General features: G+C 36.1%; 1 protein-coding gene across 1 annotated transcript; it reads left to right on the top strand.

The window, feature by feature from the left end:
• The first annotated feature begins 8,246 nt into the window (after positions 1-8,246).
• LOC113020038 (beta-galactoside-binding lectin-like) lies at positions 8,247-9,888 on the top strand. Its single transcript, XM_026163706.1, has 4 exons — positions 8,247-8,308; positions 8,867-8,946; positions 9,365-9,536; positions 9,742-9,888. The coding sequence occupies exons 1-4, from the start codon at positions 8,300-8,302 to the stop codon at positions 9,886-9,888; spliced, it is 408 nt and encodes a 135-aa protein (XP_026019491.1). The 5' UTR covers positions 8,247-8,299.
• Positions 9,889-11,347: the final 1,459 nt, after the last annotated feature.

Here is an 11,347-nt window from a genome sequence, read left to right as displayed (position 1 = left end):
ACCATGTTCTCAATGAACCCAAAAAACTCATTAATATCAAAGCTGAATGTTTTTGGAAGTAGTTTTTAGTTTATTTTTATTTTTAGCTATTTTAGGGGGATATCTGTGTGTGCAGGTGACTATTACTGTGCATAATTATTAGGCAACTTAACAAAAAACAAATATATACCCATTTCAATTATTTATTTTTACCAGTGAAACCAATATAACATCTCCACATTCACAAATATACATTTCTGACATTCAAAAACAAAACAAAACAAATCAGCGACCAATATAGCCACCTTTCTTTGCAAGGACACTCAAAAGCCTGCCATCCATGGATTCTGTCAGTGTTTTGATCTGTTCACCATCAACATTGCGTGCAGCAGCAACCACAGCCTCCCAGACACTGTTCAGAGAGGTGTACTGTTTTCCCTCCTTGTAAATCTCACATTTGATGATGGACCACAGGTTCTCAATGGGGTTCAGATCAGGTGAACAAGGAGGCCATGTCATTAGTTTTTGATTATGGGGTGAATGGTCCTTTAAATTTATTGTAGCAAAATTATTTGCAAATGTGTGTCAAAAATGCTATATCTGTATTTCAGTTTATTTCAGCCCTATGTCCTTCCTACGCATGCTAAAAGGAATATAAGATGTAATAAATATTTGTGTGTCTGTACATTGCAGATTCACGCTGGATATTGGCCCCAGCGTGGACAGAATTGCATTTCATTTCAACGCTCGCTTTAATGCAAAGGGACAGATAAATAAATTTGTCTGCAATTCTTTGGAGGCAGGCAATTGGTGTAAGGAGCAACATGAGGATTGCTTTCCTTTCTGTGAGGGAAAGGAGTTTCAGGTATGAGAGTGTGTGCCTGTATTTTCACCTTATATATATATATATATATATATATATATATATATATATATATATATATATATATATATATATATATATACATATTTATATATATATATATATATATATATATATATATATATATAAGGGGTGCAGCGATACACAAAATTCACGGTTCGGTTCGATACTTTGGTGTCACGGTTCGATATTTTTTCGATACAAAAAAATGTTCATGCCTTTTTAATTTGTCATTTATTAAAATTATAAATATATATTTTAACTCAAAAGTACAGTTTTTAAATTTAACCCTAACCCTTGTGCGTGTTTTTTATTTTGACAGCGAATGCGCACCTGCAGACCACTTATGTGCAGCCCTGGTTATTTAGCTCGTCATATTGCAGCCACAGAAATTCTTTTGTCCATGAAACCATAAAGCTGCACTTTCTTTTTGCCTTATAGTCTGATTTGTCATAACTTTTCCGTTTTGTGGTAAGCTTTTCTTTGGCTGTCACTTCTTCACCCTGACCTGTCTTATTTGGCTCAGCAGAACTGAAATATAATCCTGCTGCTTTACACACGCACTCACATAAGCTCAGCGATTCTCTGCGCGATCAACCTCTCACATGTTTAAGCTTGCTGCGGGAGATTTCACTTGTCATGTTTGCATAGTAAGCTAACGATTAATAAGACGATGTCAGAGGAATTGGTGTGCAAATTATCATCACTCACAGATCAGTGCTGTCGCTCTCTATACACAGTTCGCGCGATTGCAAAGTGAAAGCAAAAAAACAAGCGCAAATTCAAACGCGATTTCAATATGTCACATATTGACAGTGGCTCACCGATGCCAATGACATAATTACCCAGCTACATTTCTGAAAGAATGCAAAAGCATTGACATATATTTTTCCTTCCTGCGATAGGCCGACGGGCAGGGAAGAGATAGATTTTGGTAGCCCGACTGGAAAAATCGCTAGCTCCGGGACGTCGGGGAAGGAAAGTTGATAAAATAAATTACAAATTTTGTATTGTTCGATACATATGCGTACCGAACCGAAAGCACTGTATCGAACGGTTCAATATCGATACGAATATCGTTGCACCCCTAATATATATATATATATATATATATACATATATATGTCTGTATATATATATATATATATACATACATATATATGTATATATATGTATGTATATATATATACATATATATGTCTGTATATATATATATATATATACATACATATATATGTATGTATATATATATATATATACATACATATATATGTATGTATATATATATATATATATACATACATATATATATATATATATATATATATATATATATATATATATATATACATACATATATATATATATATATATATATATACATATATATGTATGTATATATATATATATATATATATATATATATATATATATATATATATATATATATATATATATATATATGTGTGTGTGTGTGTGTGTGTGTGTGTGTGTATTACAATCAATCTATAATTTGTCTCTCTGTTTCTTTTCACTCAAAATGTCTTTTTTAGATCGCCATTAAATTCACACCTTCAGAGTTTGTGGTGACTTTACCAAATGGCTCAACATTCTGTTTTCCCAACCGCATGGGTGCAAGGAAGTACTCTGTCATTGGATTTGGTCAAGATGCTGAAATTAGAAGCATTGAGATCAAGTAAATCTACATCATCAATTCACATTGCTTGTTTTATTTTTCTGCTTGTCTATCAGTAGGTAATCTCCCCAAAGGTGGATGGTGACCGTGCCAACCTTGAATTTCATCACTAATTTCATTTTTTATCTTAAAGGAATTTAGTTTGTTGAGAGCCTGATCCAAACAGCTTTGGGTGTGAAGATGGGATGTAAGATAAATATTTTCTTTGGTCCTTGACACAGATAACTGAAGTTTTAAAGTAGCCAAAGTGATTTTTCTGTTTGGAATTAGCAGTTTGCTTGCAAAAATCAAATAAAGTGTGATCAAGTTTTTCTGTAAGGTGTCTGAAAGTACTAAAGCATTTGTTTGAATTCCCAAGACATTCCATTTGTTCTTTCTTTATTGCAGCAACATTATTTAAAACACATTCTTTTATGAAAAAACATGACTCTGGTGACTCCTTATTCTTGTTACACTAACATGGAATGTTTTATGATGCCTTTGGGCGTCCCCTGTGAAATTACTTCATAGGTGAAACTGTCACTGCTGTGGTCTGTAATTTAATTCTTATTATGGGTCATATTTCATAACATGAGGGTCCGCTTTGACTCACAGTAACTGTATGTACCAAGGTTTGTACTACAGATCAAATTACAATATATATCTATTCTACTTGATATTATTAAATGAATAATTAATCCTAAATTGTATGTATGTCTAACGAGAGCAAAACTCTGTAGGTAGCTCCAAGTTCAACTAAAAATCTCAAAAAATGGAGCAAAATAGTGTGAGAGTGCAATCCCCAACTTTTGCTGGTATCTATGGTCAGTTTTGTAGATTAATAGCAAAAGTTGCACTATATTTTCAAACACAGATAGTCAGGCAGACAGAGTCATCACAATATAAACAGCCTTCAGTAATTGACAGGCTCCAAAACTGGAAACTGTGTGACCATATTTTGGCATTGCAATGTTTTATGTTCTGTGTATTCTTATATGAAGACCATTTAAATCCCTTCTAGAGATAAACTGATCTGGAAATGCCAGAGTTATTTTCACTGAGAGTAAGGGGCTGAGCTCAACTCATGAAAAGTAACCCCACACCATAATCCCTCCTGGCACGATGCAGTCAGACAAGTAGCATTCTCTGCAAACACTGGGTTTTCCTCGGCATGAAAGATAGAAACTTCACAGTTCAAATAGGAAGTTGTAATAATAACTACTAATTAAATGCATATGTAAGCAGATAAATGAGTGAAAAAGGTGAGTAAAAAAAGAAACACTCAGGGAAGCCCCCAGCAGCATTGGTCTTTTGCAGCATAATTAAGGGAGGATTCAGGTTCAGACATAGTAAAAGGATATAATACAAATAGAAATGCACAATGTATCGCCAACTGCTGCACCTGTAGGAAAAACAAACATAAAACATCTGGAACGGCAAAAATTGAAAATGCACAGGTACATAAATCAACATTTTTTTTGTGCCGTGTGTGGGTGAGTTTTTGTTTTGTTCTCTTTGTGTGTGTTTGTTTTACTTTTTACTTTGTACAACACTTTGGTCAACCTGTGTTGTTTTTAAATATGTGTATAAATAAATGAAATGATTGACTGAGTGATTGATTGATTAATCTACGTAGCCAATTTAATTAACAACTTATATATAACTGCTTATTTCATAGTGTAATCTTCACATCTTCACTTTATCCAAAGCACATTCTTTGTTGATTCTCCCGCTAATTATATTCACAGTATTTCCTCACCTCACTGTGTCTTTGGGGATTTGCTAGGTTAGCTTAGTTTGTAGCTGACTCACTAGTAGCATGGCCTCTTTACTTGTTCCTCCTGCACTTTCCTGCTCAGTGTGTTACTCCTCGACTTCCTTTAGCAGTATTGATACTTATAATAAATGTAGAGATTGGCAGCTCTGGATGCCAGGATTACTGAACTGGAGACTTGGCTTCGCACCCTTAAAAACCTCGTAGCTAGCTAGGCCCCTGTAGCTGGTGCAGCTAAAGGTAGTGTAGGGCCCATTAGCTCTCCCCCGGCAGATTGTCCCAAGCAGCGGGGAACACAGGGTGGCTGGATGATGATGAGGAGGAAATATACTTAAACAGAAGCCCCAGTACACTACCAAACTGTTCATGTGACTGACCATTTTTCCCCACCGGCTAACGGTAAATGCAAAATTGAATAAAATTATAATTCACATTGGCAGTAAGGACAACCAGTAACATAAATCTAAAATTTATATTGAATTGGTGTGCAACTGCAGCACGGTGGCACGGTGGTTAGCACTGTTGCCACACAGCAAGAAGGTCCTGAGTTCAATTCCAACATCAGGCTGGGGTCTTTCTGTGTGGAGTTTGCATGTTCTCCCCGTGTTTGCGTGGGTTCCCTCCGGGTACTCCAGCTTCCTCCCACCGTCCAAAGACATGCAGCTTGAGGGGATAGGTTAATTGGAAAATCCAAATTGCCATTGTGTGAATGTGCGAGTGAATGTGAGTGCGAATGGTTGTCTGTCCCTGTGTGTTGGCCCTGCGACAGACTGGCGACCTGTCCAGGGTGTACCCCGCCTCTCGCCCTATGACAGCTGGGATAGGCTCCAGCGCCCCCCGCGACCCTGAAAAGGATAAGCGGAAGCGAATGGATGGATGGATGGATGGTGTGCAACTTTGCCAAAAAATGCTAGAATCTGTAGTTTTCTCTTGTCCACTCCCCAGTTGGACCAGGAGTGACATCCTTAGCTGCACGTTCTTTTGAATTTGCTGTCTGTCTGAGTGGTGTCCAAAAAACGATGTGGGCTTTATAGATTATTGGAAAACTTTCTGGGGGAAACCTAGTCTTGTTAGGAGAGACAGCATCCATTTCACTTTGAAGGGAGCAGCTCTCATTTCCAAAAATCTGGCCAAATTTATTAAACCCATCCAAACATAACTATATAACTGTCCAGATTTGGGACCAGGAAGCAGAGTTGCAGTCTTAAACACCTCTCTATAGCTTCTCTCCTTCTGCTACCCCCCAAAACCCCATCTCCTTAGAGTCTGTGTCTGGTCACAAACAAACAAAAATAATCTAAAAATCTGCAAAAAATGACGTAAAAAACATACAATCACAAAGAAAAAAGAATACTGTATCCACATCTGCACCGAAGAGTAAAAGAGTCAAATTTGATTTTAGAAAACATTAGGTCTATCTCTTCCAAGTCCTTGTTAGTGCACAAATTAATAATTAATCAACAAATTGATTTACTCTGCCTTACAGAAACCTGGTTGCAGCAGGAAGATTATGTTAGTTTAAATGAATCAACACCCCCGAGTCATTCTAAGTACCAGAATCCTCGAAGCACAGAATCCTGAGGTGCCGATTCAACCATTCATTCAGCCATTCAGTACATTTTCAGTAATTTCTTTTTCAAAAACGCACATGTACTTACATTTATTTACATTTACTTGAGTAGGGTAAGGAGTTGCCACCTCAGCATGCAGTCAAGTTCAATAGAGTCTTGTTAATAACCTAATAATTTTATTCATGTGTGTTGCATCAGCGACACATTCAAAAGTTTCAGGGCACGGGCCCTCGAGGGATGGAGTTTGACATTTGATGGTCTAAGCCACAGGTGTCGAACTCCAGGCCTCGAGGGCCGGTGTCCTGCAGGTTTTGGATGTGTCCTTGATCCAACACAGCTGATTTAAATGGCTAAAATACCTCCTCAGCATGTCTCAAAGTTCTCCAGAAGCCTGGTAATGAACTAATCATTTGATTCAGGTGTGTTGACCCAGGGTGATATCTAAAACCTGCAGGACACCGGCTCTCGAGGCCTGGAGTTCGACACCTCTGGTCTAAGCCATCAAATGACAATTTTAAATCAGCTCTAAAGATCTTCCTGTCTGCATGGACATACATAGGCATGTCAGTTATCTGCTAGATAGAAACAAATGCTGTGTTGGATTTTTTCCCCTTTAGTTTGATACTATAGGCAGGATATAATAAGGAGCTTGTATCATTTGGACTATTTTGGATATGGGGAAAATGTAATTGGGGAAGCAGTGCAGATATGGTAAATGAGATGACATATGCACAAACATTATCTGTTAGACATTAAGATAAACACATGTTAACATTTCCTTGTGTCATTTCTGTCACACCTTCTCTCTTTCCCTGTATCAGAGCTGAGCAAAGGCTGCATTGAATTCTTTCCTCTTTAGATTGATAAATTAGGCAGGCTATAATAAGCACCTTGCATCACTTTTTTGGATACGGGGAGAATTTGCTTGGAAAGGTATGGTAGATGAGAAGACATATGCACAAACATTATCTGTTAGACAGCAAGATAAACATGCTAACATTTTCCCTGTTTCATTTCTGTTATGAGTTCTCGCTTTCCCGGTATAATAGCTGAACAAAGGCTGCATTGCAATCTTCCTCTTTGGATTAAAACTAAACAGAACACAGCAAATACTTTGTATTAACTGGGCTTTTTTCCCCGAACCCCAAATAATTGTAACCATTTTTGGAAAGGGTTACAATTATTTAAATCACATTAAAGGTTGAAATTAAATTAAGTAATAATGTAGAAGCCAGAACTCCAATTCTATGTGAAACAGGGGTAAGCTGCAGTGTAAACGTTTAGTAGTAGTGTAGTATTCCTCAAAGCACCTCACTGTTACAGTCCACTTTGTGTTGATTTCATGCACAAATTACAGTTATTTTGTGATTCATTAAAATAGTGAATTCACGATTATTAATTAAATGTCTGACTTTACATTACATCCAGAATTCATAAACTTGCCAGTGACAGATTTGCTGGAGTGTCATGAAGTGAATATGGTTGTGACATGTCATTTACGATTAATAAAAAGCATATTTAGCTCTTTTATTTTTCTCACAATATTTTTTCTTAGCATTCAGCCAGTCTTCACCAACAGGGGCAGTATTTGTTAACTACTAACATTTTTATGGTCTATATTCCATATACAAGTCAGCTGGTAGGAGTTTAGCATGCTAAATATAATATAATATTTTGAGCCTGACATGAAAATAAAGCTGTTAAATGTATGATCTAGTTGTGGTTTTTGCTTTCTTGTTTTATATGTAAAAGAATGATTAAAAACCAAGTTTTCATGCTGCAAAATGGTAAATTGAGTGTAAAGGTAACACTACAGGAAGAGTTTTAGTAACACTACTTGGTGTAAAATTAATTAAAAATTTTACTCTATGAGAGCTAATTTTTCACTAGAGATCAGTGTATGAATAACACAGTATGGAGTAACATCAACTCTCATCAGTTATTTGAACCCCCAGTGTTCATTTCAAATAAGTCAGTTCAGTGTTAAAAATCAGTGGGATTTTCCTCAAATAGAGTTCATTTATCACTATGATAGAGTAAATAATACGACACTACTAGTAGTGTTAAGTTGTTTTAACACTATGCGTTGTTACTCAGTGCTAAATTTTCACTCTATTTAGAGTTAATTTTACTCTAAAATTTTAACACTATAGAAAGAGTTGATTTAACACCAATTCCAAATGGGACCAAATAGACTCGGGACCAGTGTTAAATTCAACTCTTTAAGTGTTATTTTAACACTGCAAATTTTACTGTGCAGTAGCACAGTTATACTGGCCGTTTGAAATGTCATTCAGGTTGAAGGCACCGCCTACCTTCTATATACTGTGGCCTTCTGCTGGAGTGCAAAGAGACAAGACCACACAGCACTCTCATTTCTTCTCAGCTTTACGACTTGACCTATTACGTCTGTCAGGATGGAGACTGTAAGTATAATTTTGGAAGCAATATTTAACTTACATTACTTTTGCTTCTCTCCGAGTCCTATAACTGATATGGAGAGTCTTAAACCATAGTTTAAACATGGAACTGACAGCTGGTGCAAACTTAATCTATACCAGGCTGATGTAACTCTGTTTTTTTTGTTTTGTTTTGTTTTTGTTTTAAATTGACTTTTGATTGAAAATTTGGGAGTCCTGCCCTTTTGGATTTATTTGATGACCTTTGCTATTTACCACATAGTGTAAGTGTGCATTAATCACTTCTTAACTGTTGCTTTGTATTATCATCAACAGTAACGGGTAAGTTACTTAATGCAGTGCATTATTGTCTAGTAATACTACTTTCTAGATTTTTTTATTAGATGCAAATATTATTGTAGCCTCAGACAGAAAACATCACCATATCATCAACCTGCCCAACTTTTGTGTCTGTATGTGTGCGTTATCTTACAGAACATGTTTCTCTCGTTTGTCCACGATATATTTATCCCAAGGGAAACACTACAGGCTAATCTAATGTAAACTAATAATTTTTCTTCACAGGTTATGACAATAAAGAACATGACCTTCAAGGTTGGACAAACCCTGACTGTTGTTGGAGTTGTTAAACCTGATTCCAAAGAGTAAGTACTTGAGTAAGACCAAACTCTATCATGATTTTGTAAATTAGTGAATCATAGTAAAATTGAAAATAATAAAAAGGATAAACTAAAAACTCTTATTGGAACTTTTTGGTTTTCAGTAATTGTAGTTTCAACCAAAATGTAACAAAATCGATTCTTGTTATACATTTGGGAGATGCAGCTGTCATCTCCCAAATGTCAGATTTCACACAAAAATGCTAACCAGGTGAAAAATGTCTAAATTTGAATTTGTTGTGAACTGTCTTTGTCTCTTTAAGGAAGCTGAAACCTTAAAAGTACAGCTATGAAACATGTTTTTGTGTTTAATTCTTGTTGTTCTTCTCATTATAGTTTACCTAGTATAGTAATAATTAATAAGTGTTTTAAGCATGTAGCTTTATGTGTCTGTTCGTTGCAGGTTTGCAGTGAATATTGGCCCCAGTGACGACAGAACTGCACTTCATCTCAACCCTCGTTTTAATGCCAAGGGAGACACAAACATCATTGTTTGCAACACTTTCGAGGCAGACAAGTGGTGTCAGGAGCAACGGGAGAAACGCTTCCCTTTCAGCCTGGGAAAGGACTTCAAGGTATCTATCTATCTATCTATCTATCTATCTATCTATCTATCTATCTATCTATCTATCTATCTATCTATCTATCTATCTATCTATCTATCTATCTATCTATCTATCTATCTATCTATCTATCTATCTATCTATCTATCTATCTATCTATCTATCTATCTATCTATACAAGCTATAATATAAGTCCTCTGTCTCTCATGCCTTTTAGATTGTCATCAGATTCACTCCTTCAGAGTTTGAGGTGACTTTACCAGGTGGCTCAACATTTAGTTTCCCCAACCGCCTCGGTGCACAGGAATACTCGTTCATGAGCTTTCATGAGGGTGCTCGCATTCAAAGCATTGAGATCAAGTAAATCTCTTTCCTCTCTTGAATTGCTGGATTGAAATTTTTGTTTTCTTTTTCACTTTGTCTAGCAGCAGGTGATAATGTTGCTCTAGGTCTTCAGCTTCTTCAGAAATTGAGTTTGTTGAGAGCAAATCCAAACAGATGGACTCCTAAAGAATCATAACCTTTTTGTAATGTTTTGCTAGCAAGAACCACATACAGTACAGTGTGATCAGGTTTTCTTTAATGTGCCTTTAAATGCTTCTTTGTTAGTTATTTGCTATATTTTGATTCTTACCTGTAACAGCATCAATTAAAGCGTTTTCTGTGATGAAAGAAACACGACTCTGTTGACTTTTTATCCTTGTAACACTTACACAGTGAAATTACTTCATAGGTGAAACCGTCACTGCTGGGGTCTGTAATTTAACCTTCACATATGGGCTGTATTTAGCGTCTGTACCAAAGTATGAACTACAGATCAGTTCAGAATGTATAGTCTCACATTAATAAACTGATGAAAAACATCAACACAACATCAAAAACTCTTTATCTTTTTTTAAAGATAATTTAAGTATTGTTGTTAATTAAAATATAAACTTTAAAAAAAAAGGTCAGAGGAGGAAATACCAGTTTTTGAGGAGCCTCAGAAGATGATGAAAATGATGACAAAGTCCATTATGGATAAGAAGTAGTGCTTAAGCTGGAGCTCTGAAGTTGAATGATTTGGTTACTCAGCTGCAGCACAATGAGGTAACCTTTTGACATTCTTGTTAAGAGAGTTTTTAACTTCCAGAAGGGTTTATTGTTTTCCCATTATCAGAGACATCAAGATCATTTTTTATTTTGACGGACTTCCTAATCTTGGCTATAACTAGCAACCAGTAAACCATGCTCTAGCCACAGATATGCTGAGGAGTGTTTTTCAGTTGTCTTCGGTTCTGATGCTACCTTCAGAGATGAGCACCTCGCTCTAGTTTCTGAAAACTTTCTTTTGGATGTAACCAGACGACCATCAGTTTGGAGATCGTGGGCAACGTGTTTCGTTTTTCCCCGGTAAAAATGATTTCAACCCAGTTTCAGTATGGTCAGAACTGAATTATAAAGATGAGATGTGCATTTTAATACACTTTTGCATATCCATTATTAATTATATAAATCAACACAGCAAAAGAAGAAATCACACTCTTAGCAGATGTGTGTTTGTGTCTGTGTGTGTGTCAGTGTTTGTAAATTCAGTTATATTTCTACTTAAATGTCGTAATGCCTAAAAACCTAAGACAAAAAATAATACTACAGATATTATGGACAGTGGGTACATCACACGGTCCATGCTCATGCTCCCCAAAAGCTTATATTTCTTCACCCTGAGCTTTCACCTTTCTGGTTCTGCTCTAATGTCTGACCTTCCTTCACCTCATCCCCTGACAACAATAAGAATAACTGATTGTTTTGGAGAGGGTAGAATTACTCCATATTCATATAAT

This window comes from Astatotilapia calliptera, chromosome 4 (assembly GCF_900246225.1).
Source record: "Astatotilapia calliptera chromosome 4, fAstCal1.2, whole genome shotgun sequence".
NCBI lineage: Eukaryota > Metazoa > Chordata > Actinopteri > Cichliformes > Cichlidae > Astatotilapia > Astatotilapia calliptera.
This window is presented reverse-complemented; position numbering and strand designations above follow the sequence as displayed.

What these genes read in the sequence shown, in the direction of transcription:
- LOC113020038 (XM_026163706.1), top strand. An exon ending in GTTAAACCTGATTCCAAAGA is followed by an intron (nt 8,947 to 9,364) that starts GTAAGTACTTGA and finishes TGTTCGTTGCAG; the next exon opens with GTTTGCAGTGAATATTGGCC. An exon ending in GCCTGGGAAAGGACTTCAAG is followed by an intron (nt 9,537 to 9,741) that starts GTATCTATCTAT and finishes CATGCCTTTTAG; the next exon opens with ATTGTCATCAGATTCACTCC.